This window comes from Euprymna scolopes, chromosome 14 (genome assembly GCF_053919585.1).
Source record: "Euprymna scolopes isolate OS-2025 chromosome 14, ASM5391958v1, whole genome shotgun sequence".
In the NCBI taxonomy this organism is placed as follows: Eukaryota; Metazoa; Mollusca; class Cephalopoda; order Sepiida; family Sepiolidae; genus Euprymna; species Euprymna scolopes.
In genome coordinates this window covers 114,419,503-114,438,236 of record NC_136495.1, presented here as the reverse complement: position 1 = coordinate 114,438,236, position 18,734 = coordinate 114,419,503, and the positions used below count along the sequence as shown (strand labels likewise).

Here is an 18,734-nt window from a genome sequence, read left to right as displayed (position 1 = left end):
GTTGGGCACTGTAAGTTGAAATGTAATAAGTTGGTCACTTAAGCTCACGTGCGCAGATCATGTTATAATCATAAGGTCACTCTTGGCTCTCTTGGCATTTACGCTTTATATAAATGTTAATTTCAACTGTATTTCTCGCGGCTAACGTTAGTTGTGCAGTTTGTTCCTTGCTAATAGAGTCAGAGATGGCTTTGTGGCCAGGTTCGAATCTCCAGACTTTCTGTAATCATAAGTCCCTGTACTGATGATTCCCAAAAGGATGAAACACTAGTGTCTGTAGGTATTAAATAATTATAGTAATAATTAGTTTGGTTGGTTAAAACAAACATGTTGAAACTCACGAAAAGATACATAGAATGATAGAACACTTCTTTTCTTAATTTCCACCCAGTTCATTAATGAACAAATACAATTCAGTTCTATCGGAGATGCTTAGAAAATTCTTTTTTATTTTTGCAGATTGTGATTAGTATTAGTGGCTAAACTTAAATGGCTGGCCTTAGTTCCGTAACTTTGGTCACAGTAAAAACAAAACAAGGATAGGTTATTCTAATGCATTTGATTGGTTGATGGGTTTCACAGCATTGTCAATCATCGTTGAGTCATTTTATGCCAAAATCATACACGCTTTTGTATAAGATTGACTTGTAAATCAATTTAAAGAGATTTTTATTGCATATAGCACCTAGTGCTCTCCTTTGACAATCATCAACCCGCTGAGAACACAAACAAGTATAAAAAATGAATGGCACAAAAGAAAAACACACACCCCGACACATTCTGTAGATATCGGTTGTAATGTGTGTGTGTGATATCATTATGAAAAATGACCCTCAAAATGCTAACATCCACAACTTAGTTTTCTGTTGAAATCATTCTCCCAATCTGCTCTGAGCGACCAACTGTTGTCAACTGTCCCAAACTCCAGGCTATCGTCAATGGTCTTGAACTGAAAAACTGTCCATAAACTAACTTTAAATATATTGACCTCTATCTCCAGACTTTTGTTTCCCTCACTGTCACACCTTGATTAACCATCATCATTGCGTATCTTTTTATTTTTTATTTTCATTTTTTTTTTTAAATTACTTCCTAACACTTTGGGATAGGTGACGTTCATAGTATCACATTCATTTTCCAAAATTCTCTTAGGACGTTTGTATTTAAGAATATCAATTTTAGGTGTGCACTTTAGTAATCTTATGAGAACCAATGTGTTTCAAATTCAATTCTTGGTAAGTGCTCGTCTGAGCTCCAATCTATGGTCCCCCTCCTTGCCAAACTTTCACAAAAAACCACTTGTCTATCTAAAACTACTGTCAATAATTTTCCCATTCTTTATCTGTGCTTAAACTTAAATGCAAATTTCATGAACAAAGCTTCTTTCCTAGAACTACCCACCCGTGAAACTGTTTCGCTGGCCTACTTTCCAGTTGACTACAACTTCAAATCAAACGTAAACAAGTACTTGTTGAACCCTCCCCTTAAATATTCAAATCATGCAAAACTTTCATTACTAACGATTACTCCGCTATTGTCCCAATGACCAATGTACACTCATTAACGCTTATCCTTGAGTGGCCTCAAGGCCTCAATAATTAATGACACCTTTGTAAAAATAAAAAAAAAAGTATTTTAATCATTAACTTAACATCCTGTCACTTTTTTTTTTTATCTTTGCAGATTGAAAGTGATTTGTAGCTGAGCCAAAATGGCCAGCTTTACTTCAGTAAATCAAGTAAGCCATTTTTTTTTTTTTTAACTTTTCTTTCTTTGATGGGGAGATAAAAGAGGATGTTGTTTAATGTTTTATTTAAATTCATGATTCATGGTTTTTTTATCAATTTTAATATGTTGATTAATACAAATGACTGCGCCTCGCAAGTCATGTTAAATGGAAACATCAACCATGAAGATTGTGACTGGTGACAGACATGAGTGGAAGCCGCCGCCAACGACAACAATCTTCAATATACATCAGTTCTAAACTGTTTATATACCTGATGCAATTGCATTTGAGATGGGTATATTTGCTGATGACACTACGCTGTATTCTCAATATTTGGACAAATCAAACACACACACATTCAAAGAAATGGTTGAATTCTCTCTAAAATTTCTCAAGTGCACTTGTGATGTTATGCTGTATAAGAGTGTTAACTTTGGTCATAATTGGATTGTTCCTTTAATCAGATTTTTTCAATTATCGATTTTCGATACTTATTGGAGGTATTTTGATACAAAACCTATCTAAGAACACTTCCAGATACATAAAATACATTTGTGTCAAATTTATAAATAATCAGCCTAGCTGTTTTGGAGTCCATAGGGAACGAACTTGCAGGCACACAAGCACACAGACAAAGTGTCATTTATATATAAGTAGAGATGAAAAAAAAAACTTTAGGGTAACTATTTTTTTAGCAAACTTTTGTTGTTCGCTAAAAGTAGGTACTCCAAGTTGGGTGTCAATTCTGAAAAAGATTAAGACTGACTATTTAGTTGTTGACTGGTCCACTCAGTAGTGAGGCCTGTTTGGAGGCTTTGGGAATTATGGATTGTCCTTAGTTACAATTGCTGCCAGGTTCGCTCTGACCCAGAATGATAATGCTTTTTTTTTTTTTTTTTTTTTTTTTTTTTCTTAGGGCAAAATCATTTCTTCTTGAAAAAAACCCCCCAGATTTATTATAATCTGGAAATATAGCTTAGTGGTAGAGCATTCGACTGCAGATCAAATGATCCCCTGTTCAAGCATCGGTGTACCTCACCATTTTATTTTAATTTTTTCTTATTAATGAGTTCAATTCACAATATAAGAAGTTCCATTTAAAATCGCTGCAAATAATTCCTTTGTTTGCATATTTTAAAATTAAACATTAATTAGAAGTGACTTTTTCAGGCCATTCATCATGAAGCCCAAATGTCAGCTGATGTGATATTGCAAACAAACAGACGGAATTTGATGAACAACATCATTATTTTTTTATTTTTTTTGTAAATTAGTTCACCGGGTAAATTATTCCTCGTAATACATAATTATCAATGGAGGATTGATTATATAATAATACATACACAATCTGCATCAATTAAAATATCACGTTTAAATGTATTGTACGACTGTGCAAAACCAGGCTGCCAGCAAGTTACTAATTAATAGATTTGATTGCTAAACTTTTGTTCTTCTCTTTTTCTCTGTAGTCATTTTATAAGAAACACGTGATAGAGAAGGCCTTTCAGAATCTACTCGAAGAAAGTATACGATATGAGGTAAGCTCTTTTATTTTTCTCAATTGTTTTGGCTTTTAGAGATTTAATTCTTTAAAAAAAATGTGAGCAAAGTTGAGAAAATAAATCTAACAACACTAACTCAAAATATTGCTGCTTAGGAAATATTAAAAAAATTAGCGTTTGTTCACTCTTTATTCTCAAGAATATTATCCGCTACTCAAGTTGTCGGAGCGGTTGTTCTGTCGCCAGGGTTGTCGGAGCGGTTGTTCTGTCGCCAGAGTTGGCAAAATGCTTTTCATTCTTGAATTACATTTTTATACTTTCAAACTTTTAAACTGCAACCACTCTCTTATGCACAAATATATATATATATATATATATATATATATATATACATACATACATACACACACACATTGTATTTAGCAGAATATAATTATAATATAATAATAATAAAATAAAATAAAGCTAGGTGCTTAATATTAGCAGTTAATGTTTACAGGATAATTTCTTTTTTTTTTTTTTTACCAATCTCGCTTACGATGTGTTTTCTAAATTTGTCCACATAATCTTGTAACAGACAGTTGTTCAGCAGAGAAAAAAAAATCTTCAATCACAAAAAACTTCAAGAAGTTTCATATTCAGCTATTTGCTTAATCACAACTTAGATGTCCTGATTGAATCATTTCTAAGTTTCCCAAGGTCATGGAAAAAGAAAAAAAAAAGTCTCTAATGTGGCCATCATTTCTTTTTATGATAATAATGAGGGAGGAGGAGGGATTCCAAAATTTAGTTTTACATTACTGATTTCCGCATTTGAATGTAATTTTGAAGCCTTTCAACTCAATTCAAAGGTGATTTCTTACTAGAATTAGTGTAAGAGAGAGCAAGGTGGGCCTGGGAATCACCAGGACAAAATGATGTCATAATCCCCGAGGAAAGCTGACCGATATTCATGGTGCCTGGAACAGCCGGGATCACCGGAGAAATGCGTCATGATGACGTCATTTGCCAGGGAAACTCTGGCTTATGTAAGAAAAACAGCCGAGTACAATAAACAAAGCTGGGCAAAAAAATGTTATGAGGTCAAAGTTACAATATAAAAGAACAAGCAACATAATCGAGGTCAGAGGTCAGAGCGACAAACTGAGAGAAAGTTCTGCAACCCACCCCACCATTATCCTCACCCACTGCTTCTGATTGTGATTGTCACTTGTATTTCGATAAACAAAGCCATATTGTAAATCGTAAAAAGCGTCTTGTATACATTTTAAAGCAAAAATAACTTTTCGTCGATACGGCTGAGAAAAACTGATAACCACAACGCGTTCATATACATAACATTAGGTTAAAAGTAAAAATTCAACTGTGTGCTGAAAATGATGGAAATAATATTGTAACATGAAGGAGAGATGAAAAATAAAAAAAAAAATGTGTTCATCAACGTTTCATTTTTATTTCAAGAATGTCTCAGGGTGATTGATTTGAAGAAATAAAATATGAGTAAAAGTGTTGTGTTGCGGGTCGGGGGTTCATATAACGGGGACTCGTATTGGAGATATATATAACAGTGGTGATGAAAATTCTGATGGGAAGACATATATCATCATGACGACTAACAATTCTTGAAGGTTTCGTATTAATACGGACTGGGAGATATATGATGCAATAGTTCTTAGCACATATAGACGGGAGGAGATACTTCACTTAAGATGGTGAGGAGGACACATAATTCTTGGGAGGGTTTACACGATGTTCGTTATAAGATGATGATAAAACACATTTACCTTTTCTGTTGTAAAGAATGACGACATGAGACAACACTTACAAAATATAGATGATTTCTTTATTCTTCAGTCAACTGATTGGTGACGTCAGGAATTCTAGCCTTTTCGACTACATGGTTTACTCTTCTACCCTTCGCCTCTAAGGGGCTCCAACTCTCCAACTCTATCACCGTATGTGGTTTGGTCTGATTATCTCATCCTCATCAACTCTTGACTCTCAACTGACTGCCTCTAACTCTAACTCCGAACCCACAGAATCCTATATTGAGAAATCTCCTTTGTTTATGACGTCAGAAGTGTGGTTTTCAAACGTGACTAATTTTCATGTGGCTTTACATATGTTTGTCCAAACACACTTTTGGCAAACAAAAGAATCCTCAATTATAATTCTAACCTATTTTTAAACAATATATTTTTAATTTGTATTGTCCATTCTTTTAACTGACATATTTAATATCTAGATTTCTAAAAGAAAGGAATCGACTCTTTTTCTGATACAAACAATATTTAACTATTTCTAATAGAATTCACAATGAACTTAATTTCTAACATTCCATTATCTTTAACACTTGCCTACAGGGTTCGATTCTAGTTTTATCCTAATATCATTTTCACTTATCTAGTATGTCTTCTTACTTACATAAGGGGCAACCCTTTCATGTAACAAAAGTACAATATTTGAAAACATTTCTTGTGTTTGTGATATGAAATGAATATTCTTGTCCTTTTTTTCAAATGAAAAAATATCCATTAGCATTCAAAGTATACATAGTGTTTATAGCATGAAATGAATAAAAAATTGTTTTAAAAAACGTATTCGTTAGAATTAAGATATGATGCTGTTTCTATTTTTTATTTTTTATTTTTATTTTTTTAGATGAATATAGTCCCCCCCTCCCCATTTCATTTCTCCATATATATATATATATATATATATATATATATATATATATATATATATATTTCCCCAAAACCTCTGACCTTGATGAAGGTTAGACTAAAACTCGCTGCTAAGGTTTTAAATGATCAGAAATAACATAACAGACTTGATTCCAAATATTTCTCATGTTATATCTCCCCTCTTTGGAAAATAGGGTACGATTATGAATATGTCCACTATCAAATAATGTTTATACACTGTAAAATTTAATTTATGTATGAAAATCAAAGAGGAGATACATAACATATGAGAAATATTTGGAATCAAGTCTCCCCTTGTTGTTATTTCAGATCATTTGAAACCATAGCAGCAAGTTTTAGTCTCCCCTCCATCAAAGTCAGAAGCTTTAGGGAAATATCAGATACGACTCCGGATGATTGATGACCCCTTTAATGTGCAACCTTAAGGGCAAATGTCATATAGCCCACGACACAATTTAGCTTTCCAACGAGCCTTCATTTGTTAAATTCTGATCAATAGTCTCTGAGATTTGGAACTTATAAAATTATCAAAAAAAGGTGGTGTGTGTATATATATTAGTGTATCACAAAAGTGAGTATACCCCTCACATTTCTTCAAATATTTAAGTATATCTCTTCATGGGACAACATTGAAAAAATGATTTTTTTGACACAGTGAAAGTAGTCTGTTTTGCAGAGTTAATTTATTTTTAATTTAATTAAATTAAAAAGCTAAATCCCTGCCAATAAAAGTGAGTATACCCCTAAGAAACTACACCCCTAAAAAGTGAGTACAATCCTAACAAATCCCCTAAATCCTCAAATTGAGTATATATGGATATATCTAGAACTTGAATGCCTACGGAAAGAACTTGAATGTCTACTAGACACTATCCTCGAGTGTCTAAGGTCTCTCTGTACAGGGGTTTGTCAGAACAATCTCGCATGAGGATACCTTTCTCTAAAAGTAAACCCTGACCAAATTTTCAAAATCACATTTTGTATTCACTGCCCAAAATAAGATCTCATCACTATGGTTAACTTGCATTAGCTTTTACAAGGAATGGTGCACCTTCTCCAAGTGATGTTACCTCTAGTAACAGCACGAAACTGGATACTCCACCAGACTAGATAAATTCTTGTCCTGGAATCCAGTAAGACCAAGAGACCAAATTGAAAGATATACTGCAACGTATGAAAATGGTTAATGGGGGAGAGGAAAATTTATGTTCTCAATTTCTTTACTAACTCAGTGTCTGAGAGATAAAGGAGTTTAATAAATCATTTGAATATCTATGTATCTCATATAGACTTCAAGTGTTAGCTCCGGGTTGTGGGCCCCTTGATTTCTGAGAACTCCAACTGAAGTAAAATAAAACAAAAAAAAATAGCCAAATTGAATATTGAAATGTTCATATCTTTGGTTCTATAGGACGAAACTACATGAAAATTTGCAGGCTTTTTGAAGATTATAATACTATTCTATGGATAAAATTTTATGACAATTGGTAAAAAAGAACCTATATTTTCAAACCATTAAAATATGCCCAAATTTGCCTATATTTGTATATATAGTGTCCTGGCAAGTCAGCTTTAGTTTTGCTGCTTGGGATGAATTTTGCTTAGTTTTTTTTTGTTTTGCTTGTTTGTCTCCTCTTTGATATTGCCAGGCCACTAATATATATACATATATTAGAAGGGAAGCTGTAAGTTTCAATGGCACTTCCATTCTATCAATGAACAAACATGTAAAGCATATATGCAGTTTTTTTGATTTCTAAAATATCAAATGTACTTAGTGTCTGATTTGTAGTGGGAATCAATATTTCACTTTTAATTTGTGCATTCTAAATTATTTTTAGTTATTCCACTAAGTTTCTACTCATTGATAAAAAAATTTAGATACTCTGTGACTTAATGTGTTAATTTTAAATGTTTAGCATAAAATACATAATTGTAAAAGATATTATGTACAAGTACATTTAAATGTTTTTTGTTTTTTTTTCTACCCGGTATTTGTGTAAATTGGTGATTTTTTTTTTTTTTTTAATAAACCAGTGCATTTCTGGTGAAAACATTCTTACGTAGTTATGTCATGTCATAATTAATATAAATTATAAAACTTGCAAAAAATGTTCCAGCAGATGATGTGCTAGGAGTATTTTAGATATAAAAAATCAGCCATAATTACGTTCCAAGATCTTGTGTTTAAAAATGACGGTACATATTTATTTAGTGAAACTGATTGCTTGCAGTTACCTCCCCTCCTGGAACTTGCAAACTCTCCAATGTTAAAACATACATTGACTTTATGAATCGTTAAACTCAATAATTTTTTTATTTTTACTTGTAATTATTTTTTACCAGATTATTTTTCATAGTTTTTAAAATTTATTTTGGCATAAAATATCATCAATCTACACAAGCACCTATTTTGTTTTACTTCATTCTATTCGTGGTTGTTTTTAATTCTTTTTTTTTCTTTTTTTTTAAGTGTCCGAGATTAAAAAAGTTTTCCGACACGTCCGAGTTAAATCTTTCGTCTGTGCGAGCTGATTTGTTCACGTCGATAAAACTGAATCAAAATTCAATGCAGTGGCGGAAAGACTTGAAACGGAAGTCTAAAATGGCTCGAAAGTTGAATCGCAGCCGCCAGGAGAGTAGTTACCAATTCAAAATGCCCGCTGTCGAGCAGATGAGTCAAATTTCTGAGAACAATTTCCCAAGTACGATGGATCAGAGTTTTTTGCAGCCGTTTGCTTGGAAGCAGCCGACTTCGGTGAGTGGCAACAAAATTCGACACTCTTCAAAGAGCGAATTTGTGATGCCAGTCATTTCAAACAATTCCCCGACGAGGAAACGATCAAGCCAAATGCAGGCTTTTAGTGGTAACGCAGTACAGATGGAACCACCGTCACATAGATCAGCGGAGCAGATGAAAACGAGGTCATCAAAACATCGAGCGGTAAACGAGGCAGCAGACAGAATTGAAGAGTTGCCTTCGTGCCGCGTCGTCTTGCAAAAATGCCCCGAAAATGTGGTGAAAGACGACTACAAAAGAGTGATGCCGCCAGTTAAAGTGAAAAAGGAAAAAGTGGCAGACACTACAAGCAACAACGACTATGTATTTGACCATTGGATATTCAGAAGCGATGAAAATAATAATTTTTTTGTGAAAGGTCACCTCAGGTCAGTGAAATTTTAAAAAAGATTTTTTGCATTTAGCTGACAAGGATTGCAAATGAATATTTTTTTCTTTCAAGGGTTTATCTCTCTCTCTCTCTCTCTCTCTTTTTTTTGTGTGTTTCTTCTACACTATCTCCGTATCTCCATCCCTTGCTCTCTCTCCATATCTGTTTATCCCTCACTCTCTCTTTATCCCCATGTGTGTTTATCCTTTACTATCTCTTTATTACCATGTATTTTCCTCTTTTTTTTCTCTATATCTTTATCCTTTTTGTCTTCATATCGCCATGTGTTAGCTTTTTCTCTGCAAAAATTTGCCTCTCTTCCTCTCTCTTTACAGTTTTGCCTCACCCTCTAACCCTAAATTTTAACTCTAACCTCTCTCTCTCTCTCTAGGTTTACTTCTCTTTCTCCCTCTCTCCAGGTTTATCTCTCTCTATACCTGAGTTCAATTCTCTCCCACTCTCTTTCTATAATTGCATCTTTTCTTCTTGCTTTGGGTTTACCTCTCTCTCTCTCTCTCTCTCTCTCTCTCTCTGGTTGTCCTCTTGTTATTTTTAACTTTTCTTTCAAGGCAGAATAGTTGCAAATGCGACTATATTTTGAATAAAATTTTTCCTCATAAACCTTCCAACCGCCAATATATCTCCATATTAAAATGCAAGATATGTATTAAATGATAACACAGTATGGAGGTAAAAACAAAGCCAGTTTTTAACGCAACAACAGAACAATTTATTTACATGGATGAAAGTTGGACAGTGTCTGAGTGAGAAAAATGAAGAATTGAAATGCATCCAAAACCAAGCTTCTATCTTTACATCATCAACACTCTGATCCCCATCTGGCATCAATTGAAATGGATGGCTCTCGTCTTGGAGAGGCTCCATGTTTTGACAAGCTTCTGGGTTTGACCTTTACTCCTGATCTAAAATGGAACACGTACATCAAATCTGTTGCCAGGGACGCTGGGAAAATGGTGGGATCCTTCTACCGCTCCAGAATATATCTCACTACTGATGCAATTCTCTATCTTTATAAAAGCCAAGTACGTCCAAGGATGGAGTATTGCTGCCACATCTGGACAGGAGCTGCTAAAAACAGCCTATCCTGCCTTGACAGAGTACAAAATAGACTTCGTGGCTTAGTGGGGGATGCCCTTTTCTCTTCCCTGCAACCTCTCTCTCCCACAGAAGAGACGTTGCAAGCCTGTGTTTGTTTTATCGCTATTTCCATGGCAGGTGCTCGTCTGAGCTCCAATCCCTCGTCCCCCCTCGCCAATCTTTCACGAGAAACACCCGCCTGGCTGAAACTACTGTCAATAATTTTCCCCACTCTTTATCTGTGCCTAAATCCAAACGTAGATTCCATGAGCAAAGCTTCTTTCTTAGAACTGCACGCCTGTGGAACTCTCTGCCGCTTGCCTGTTTCCCACCTGACTACAACTTGGACGTCTTCAAGTCCAACATAAACAAACTCCTGACAAACCGCCCCCTTAAGTAAGACACTCTATCAAAACCCCCAATACTAATGATTACTACAATACTATCTCATTGATTACTGTACACGCAATAACCCTTATCCCTGAGTGGCCTTCGGGCCTTGATAAATGGTGACCCCCATGTAAAAAAAACCAAAAAAAAAAACCATAAATACTAAATTATTCAATTTCTTTAGAACCAAACACTCTCTTCCATAGCATGGGTATTAAGCCAATGTAATAAATGGAAAAGTGATTTTTTTTTAACTTGGAGGTCACCACTTATCAAGGCCCGGAAGTCACTCGTGGATAAGAAAGAAGCTTCGCTCATGGAATCTACGTTTTGATTTAGGCACAGATAAAGAGTGGGGAAAATTAATGATGGTGGTTTCAGCTAGACAGGTGTTTATCAAGAAAGATTGGCGAAGGGGGACCAGAGATTGGAACTCAGACGAGCACTTGTCATGGAAATAACGATGAAACAAACACAGGCTTGCAACGTCTCTTCTGTGGGAGAGAGGTGGCAGGGAAGAGAATAGGGCATCCCCCTACTAAGCTACGAAGTCTAATTTTGTACTCTGTCAAGGCAGGATAGGCTGTTTTTAGCAGCTCCTGCCCACATGTGGCAGCAGTACTCCATCCTTGGACGTACTTGGCTTTTATACAGATAGAGAATTGCATCAGTAGTGAGATATCTTCTGGAGTAGTAGAAGGATCCCACCATCTTTCCAGCGACCTTGGCAACAGACTTGATGTACGTGTTCCATTTCAGAGCAGGAGTAAAGGTCAAACCCAGAAGCTTGTCAACATTTTGGCAATTATTGAGAATAGGATTTTTGATTATAGTCAGCTAACATATTTAATTTACTGCATAGCACTACCAGAAGCGGTGACAAGACAAATCGGTTCATTTGCTTTTTTTTTTCTCATGCCTATAAATTATTTATTTTGATTTCAATAATTTTATTTTTATACTTTCATAAATATATATTCTTGAATTCAAATAAAAAAAATATTTTTAAAATTAAAAAAAAACAAAAAAAAACAAAGAAAAACCTTTTATTTTTATAATTTTATAAACAATATTTCTTATAAAATTTCAAATAAAATAAAAACTTTTATTTTTTGATTTTGTTATCAAAAGTGCAAATAAAGACTAATTAATTACTTTATTTTTTATAATTTTGTTAATTTTTTATTGTATATTTTTCAATAATGTCCTTTTTTTATATTTTATTTCAATAAATCGCTTCGTGATAGAAATACTGAAGAACAATAAAAGTGAAGGAATTGATTTGCCTTGTCACCGCTTCCGATAGCGCTATGCCGGAAATTAGGGAGTAGGTTAGCTGACTATAACCGGATTTTACATTACTTTGATAAGAAAAAAAGGGGAGGTAACTTTAAAATTTCAAATTTATTTCTTCACACATAGATGATGTACATCAATAATATAATCACACAAGTGTTTACTCTCTAACACCAAACATCATATCTAACCCGACTGTGATTTTTTTTTTTTCTATTTAAAAAAAATTATCATTTATCAATCTCGACTTCTTTTATTATTCATTTTTATTTTATTTAGATTATTCGAATTAGTATTTTCATCTTGAATGTTATTTTCGCAACGTTTCAGCCGCCATAACCTCCAACATTTCTCAAGTGTTTCTTGTAGAACTTGGAAATCTTTCTATCGAACTTGGGAATATGCATAGAATTTTGAATGGCACCCTTTATTTAATCCACAAAGGTAGCATGCTCTTGTTCTGTCAGCCATGACAGAACAAAATTCGTAAGTAATTCGCGATTGTATTGTTTGTATTGCTCCCACTGAGGATTGAACCTAGAACCTCCAGAAGAGTGTTGCTTACAAATGTCAGTTTACATTTTTACTTTTTTTACTGTTTTTATTCATCCCAAACAAGGCACAGTGCCACTAAGACATAAGGGGCTACTATTTAGGACCAGATTTGCAGGGATACTATATAGGGAGTTGGGTAGCGAGATGTCTGTTCACATAACACATGAACTTTTGCATATCAGTACAGTTAAGGAAGCAGTGGCCTGGGAGGAAATTCTAAAGTCTAACAGTTTGCAGGAAGAAGCTATTTGAGTGGAAAGCTAGGCTGCGTCTAGGGATCTCTACAGTGTGGGCGTGGGATTTTGCTACTTGTCTGGTTTGTCAGGGTTATTTAAATTGAGGGGAGGAGTACTTGTGTTTTGAGTTCGTCTGAGCACTTATCATGCAAGTACTTGTAAAACAGGCACGGGGATGCCACATTTCAATGATGGGACAGAGGTTAGAGTTTAGCCGACAGTACAGAACCGATTAGTTTGGTGACTTTTTTTTTTTTTTTTTTTACCCTATCTAGAAGTGAGAAACTAGGGACAGGTGTACCAGCCCAGATGTGACAACAGTATTCCATGTATGCATGAATAGTGGCCTTGTAGAGATACAGGATATTCACAGGTGTTAGTAATCTTCTAGCACGGTAGAGAGAGCCCAATTTCTTCGCAGCAACCTTGGTAATTACCTCAATGTATTTGTTCCAATTCATGTTGTTTGTGAATGTTAAGCCTAGGAGCTTGAGAGAAGTACTTTCAGATAGTGTGTATCATTAGCCATGCCAATCAGTGGTTTAGAAGATTTCTTGTAATTATTAAAGGAAATAAACCTAGTCTTGGTTGTATTGAATGTTACTATTCAGTTTCGGCCCCATTTCTCTACAGATTGCAAGTCTTCCTCTAGAGTTCTAGCCATTTCCTTAGATATGTATTCATTAGTTTTCACCTCAAGTTTGTTACATGGCGTTACACTTTACTTTAGTAATTCATAAAAATAAAATTGGAAATAAATAAAAATCCAGGTTTGCATTTTTTTCTTTTTAATATAAATCATTTATTATATTTCTTTATCCCCATCTCGATGCCCGCTTAAAAGTTTCTCACTGCCACATGTCCATTTCACTTGGTTTGTGTTTCTCTTTCTTCTGACAGCACACTGGCCACAGCCAGCCCATTCTCCCTTCACTTTACACGTCCATCTCCTTGGTGTCAACTTTTTTCTTTTTCTTGACCACCTAGTGTCCTTTTTTTTCTTTTCTTTTTTTTCTTGACCACGTGGTGTCCTTGTTTTTTCTTTTTCTTGACCATGTGGTGTCCTTTTTCTTCTTGACCGCATGGTGTCCTTTTTTTTCTTTTTCTTGATCACGTGGTGTTCTTTTTCTTTTTTTGACCACATGGTGTCCTTTTTTTCTTTTTCTTGACCACGTGGTGTCCCTTTTTTTTTTTTTCGTGTCACGCAAGTTCACACACTTCCTAATTTGCATATGTGCCTTTTTTCGGCTACTGTTGCTAATATCCCTACAAGCCAGATATCTTACGGCTACTGCTGATATTTTCCCCACACGCTGTTACACATAGTGTCATCAGCAACTATATCCACCTCAGAGACAATTTTATCAGGGAGGTCGTTTATGAATATCAGGAATAATAAAGGTCTGAAGATTGACCTCTGTACATATCCGCATTTATATCATGTTTTTCAGATTATGACAATCAAGGACAACCTGAATTTTTCTCTTATCTAAGAAAATTTTATTATGTTAAACATGCGTACAGTAATACCCTATGATTTAATTTTCATAGGCTGTTTCCTTTATTTCATTGCAGTTTAAATAGTACATGTTCCCAACTTTTGAACTTGTAGCTAGTATTTTCGATTTGTCCAAAATTTTACAACTTGTCTCAGTAAATGATGGTTAATTATCAAAGTTAAGAATCAAATAAAATATATGTTATATCCCGTTTTGACGGTATATAATAACATGACAAAATACGCCGAATGGAATGCGTAACAAAAAGGTTTATTCGTACTTCGAAATAATACACAATACAAAATGGCTGCTCGCCTTGAAGTTGATATACGCGTAAATGAAGGTAAAGGAAAAAGGTAACTTAACGTGTGTGAGCGGAACGCTCGTCCTGGGAGCTTGGTTAATCCTGACTACACTTGGAGAGTGTAAGACGCGAGACGGTCGGGCTAGTGCGTACCACTGAACTGACTCCAAGACAATTCAAGACGCTCTTTTATACACCGTTTTGTATCCGGTGCTATCCGTAATTATGTCCCTTATAACAATATACCTTGTTTATTTTAAATAGAATTCAAACTGTAGAAGGCAACCAACGTCAACAAAAAGAAAGTAACATGAAAACATGTTTTTTGTTTAACACACACACATGAAGAGACATTTACATTCTGAGGGGAAGAGAAAGAAAAACACATAATCACAACTTTATATGACAAATAGAAAAACAAAGGGAAATAACTATAAGTTACTCAAAATTCTTATATCATTAAAAAATAAGCATAACTCTGAAGCTGTCCAAAGGAGACAACTCTTATAACGTTCACAATATTAAAATATGATCTCAGTTAAAAACTCTGACAACATTGATAATTTCAACACACAGTGCCAAACCTTGTCAAAAACCTTAGATATGTCTAGGGTTACTGACCTAGCCTTCCCTGCTTCATCCTGTGTGTGGTATATATGTATAGAGATTACAGTTAGGATATCTGCAGTAGAACGAGCTTGCCTAAATCCATACTGTCAGTAAGAAAGTTTATTATCTATGAGGTGGCAAACTCGTGCTTGATTGAATAAAGACTCCAAAATGTTTGCAAAGATAGGGAGGAGGCTAATAGGATAATAATTTAGTGAGTCAGTTCTCTTAGAAAGATTTCTGAGTTTAACAAAAAAACACTTGAAGAAGGTTAGAGGTTACATTGGTCAGAACGTGAGAATAACACTCAAAACGAAAACAGTAGTCTGAATAATCCAAATGTCAATTCTCATCTAAAAAAAATTCAGAAATAAGAAAAATAAACTTGTTTATAATTTTCCAGAGATTCCCCACCAAATGTATTTTGGAGCACAAGTGAAATTGTGAAACGACTCAACAGAAAGACTTTGCTGACTGCATCTGGTAAACGCTGTGTCCTTGACGGACCATTGATGAAGAATGCACTTATATCAAAAGGTCAGTCTTCTATATTACATTTATCTTAGTCTGTCTGTTTGTCTGTCCATTCCACTTTTTCTCAGAAATTACTGGACCAATCTGGCTGAAATTTTGTATGGACCTTTGCTATGATAAAGTACAGCAAACTAAGTATTATGGTATCTGTTTCATGCACACTTAAGGATTAATATGGATTAGTATTTAATGCAAAAATGAGCACAAATTTAACCATAGTCAAACATCAATTTGACATTAAGCACTTATTCTAAGTCAACGGGCTACAACTTTTGCCCATTTTTAACGAGTTAAAATTTTAGTTCAGGGTCGGCAACTCATTTGACCCAGCGGGTTGCATTATCTTATAATATTGAGTTGCGAGCCGAACGAAGGCCTTTTAAAGAAAAATTAAGGAAAATCGCATATGCAGATCTGTCGACCTAAATATTTAAAATCATAATGAAAATAAACATTAAGAAATCAGAAAAAAATTAAAATCACTTTCCTTAAGGAACGTCAAAATACTTCCAAAAAAAAAAAAATCACCGCAAGCAAAATGGATGAAATTATGACTTGTATGTTTTAAACTGTTATTGAAAAGATAAAAACATGACCCAATTTATTGCAAGATTGCGGCAACCTACATGTGGTAGGGGTAAGGAATGGGGCTAGCTATTGAAGGAAGAAATAGAAAGTTGACTGAGACAACATTGTTCTTTTGAAGCTGTCCCCACCTAATGTCTGTCACAATCAGTCAATCAAATCGACTTTCTTTTTTGTTTTATGCTTAATAAAAATGGAGGTGATTGGGTTTCTATCATGTTTTTGCAGTCATTGTATTCAGATTCTGTTGGTGGATCAGAGCAAGATAACTGCAGCCATTTATTTTAATTTGAAGACTATTCAAAATGCCTTCGCAGGCTGGATCTGGCCTGTGGGCTGTAGATTATTGACCCTTGGTCTAGTTTATTGTATTATTGGTTGAATATATTTGCTTATGTTAGATAAAAGCTTATGACTTTAATTTTAAAGGCAAGATCTTCATTTCTTTTACTGGCTTAAGTATTGTTAAAAATGATTTAATTTTAAAAGCGAGATCTTCATTTCTTTTAATGGCTTAAGTATTGTTAAAAATGATTTAATTTTAAAAGCGAGATCTTCATTTCTTTTACTGGCTTAAGTATTGTTAAAAATGATTTAATTTTAAAAGCGAGATCTTCATTTCTTTTACTGGCTTAAGTATTGTTAAAAATGATTTAATTTTAAAAGCGAGATCTTCATTTCTTTTAATGGCTTAAGTATTGTTAAAAACATTTTTTTTTTAAATTGATAAAATATTTTGAAGAGACACTAAGCAATATTGTATACTGAGATTATTAGCAGTTTTTGAGTTATATCAAAATCCATCAACAAGAAACTCTACTGACATTGATCAAATATTTTGTATAATAATACAGAAAATAAATAGTTGTCTATTGCTTAACTGTAGCCATCATACTTTTTTCTGTGACATCAGCAAGTTATGTGACTTAAGTGGAACAGCCTTCTATTTGCATAGGTCATGCTTGAAAAGATTAGTATGCATGTTTATTGAATGTACATTTAAAAAAAAAAAGCAAACAGATATAAATAAAAGACAGTTTGTTTCATTTCCGGTCTGCATTTATTATTTATTTTTATTTCCGTATCAGTTTTGTCTTTTTTACAAAAAATCTTTTAGGTTACTCACAAGAATTGGTTGAAAAATTTAGCAATGGTTTTCCGTCAACATGGAGAGAAATTCTGAGTTCAAAACAAATGATGAAGTAAGTATCAACGTTTTTTTTTTTTTTTTTTTTTTAATCCTCCTTTTCCCCTTCATTATTCCCCATATCTCTTCCTCTTCCCCACCTCTCTCTCTTATAAGAATCAATGTTTTAAATAATTAATAATTATTTTCTAATTTTTATTTGTGGTTTGTTGCAAAAAAAATGCTAACCTATATATCTTTAAAAGTTAAAATGTGTGTGTGTGAGGACAGTTTTCAACCTTTATACTCAATGAATTTTGGATCTACAGACTTGAAATTTGGTATATAGGATATTCAGACATGTGGAAAACTTTTTAATTGGTTTTCATCCAGAAAAAAGGCTGCTAAGGGGTTTAAAAATCGAAAATTTGATATGTAGGGGGGGGGGTGTATCATCAGATTTTTATCTGTTAACTCTTTCACAAATGTGCATGCATGATTCGTTCACATGACAGATTCCTTATGTTAAGGATAAGTAGGTTTGAAAATACTTTTTAAAGATTGTGTCAAGCTGGCTTAATGGTTATCATACTTGACTCACTGTCTTTACATTTTTGTTTCGATCTCAGCTTGAGTATTTTTTTTTTTTTTTTTTTTACTTACAAGAAGTGAACTGTTTCATAAAAAAACATAATACTTGCATGCACGTCTCAGTTTCTGTATGAATTAAAATATAATATTTATGCATATTTTACAACCAGGCAATGCCAGGCGGCCTGCTAGTTTTTATATAAAAGATACTAAGTCTAACCTATAATCCAAAGGCTCACAATTTTTGTTTAATATACTTTGATTTCATTTGAAAATTCATAAACTGTGTCGTGTCAGACAACCTAATAGAAGGATACTTTTCTCTGCAAGTAAACTTTGGCTTAATATTCGAAATCACAGAGTATTCGCAGCCCAAATAAGATTTCCTCAGTATGGAAAACCCATCTTGCTTCTTCAATGTCCAAATTTAAACTTCTCAGTCTCTCAAAACTCAGGCTTTTTTATTCCTATCCAGAGCATCTCATTTGCACATCACGTGACAAACTTGACAAACTCGTAGCCATATAAAGAGAACAGTGACCATCTTTCCTTCTTCATTCTCACTGGCTGCCCCAGAACAGGTTTGTACTAAGTGTTAATATCTTGTCTTTGGTAACATTTCAAACCACATATTCCAAGACCAAATAAGAACCCCTCAGCATGATCAACATACTTGCTCAGATGGTGAATGATGTACCTATTCTAAACTAAATTAGTTGATCATAGCACCGATAAATTTTATTTTTTTTTTTATTCTTGTCCAAAATTCGCCCTATATTAAAACCAAAAATATTTCAAAATCTGT

General features: G+C 34.0%; 1 protein-coding gene across 9 annotated transcripts in view; it reads left to right on the top strand.

Moving 5' to 3' along the window:
• The window catches only part of LOC145293229 (uncharacterized), an 81,397-nt gene that overhangs the window by 12,259 nt on the left and 50,404 nt on the right, over positions 1-18,734 (top strand). For all 9 annotated transcript variants that reach the window (XM_080139784.1, XM_080139779.1, XM_080139785.1 and 6 more), the window contains 5 exons: positions 1,684-1,738; positions 3,199-3,267; positions 8,410-9,104; positions 15,497-15,630; positions 17,330-17,414. In XM_080139784.1, coding sequence (XP_079995910.1) covers positions 1,712-1,738; positions 3,199-3,267; positions 8,410-9,104; positions 15,497-15,630; positions 17,330-17,414 — 1,010 coding nt within the window. In that variant the 5' untranslated portion in view covers positions 1,684-1,711. The remainder of the gene's footprint in view (positions 1-1,683; positions 1,739-3,198; positions 3,268-8,409; positions 9,105-15,496; positions 15,631-17,329; positions 17,415-18,734) is intronic.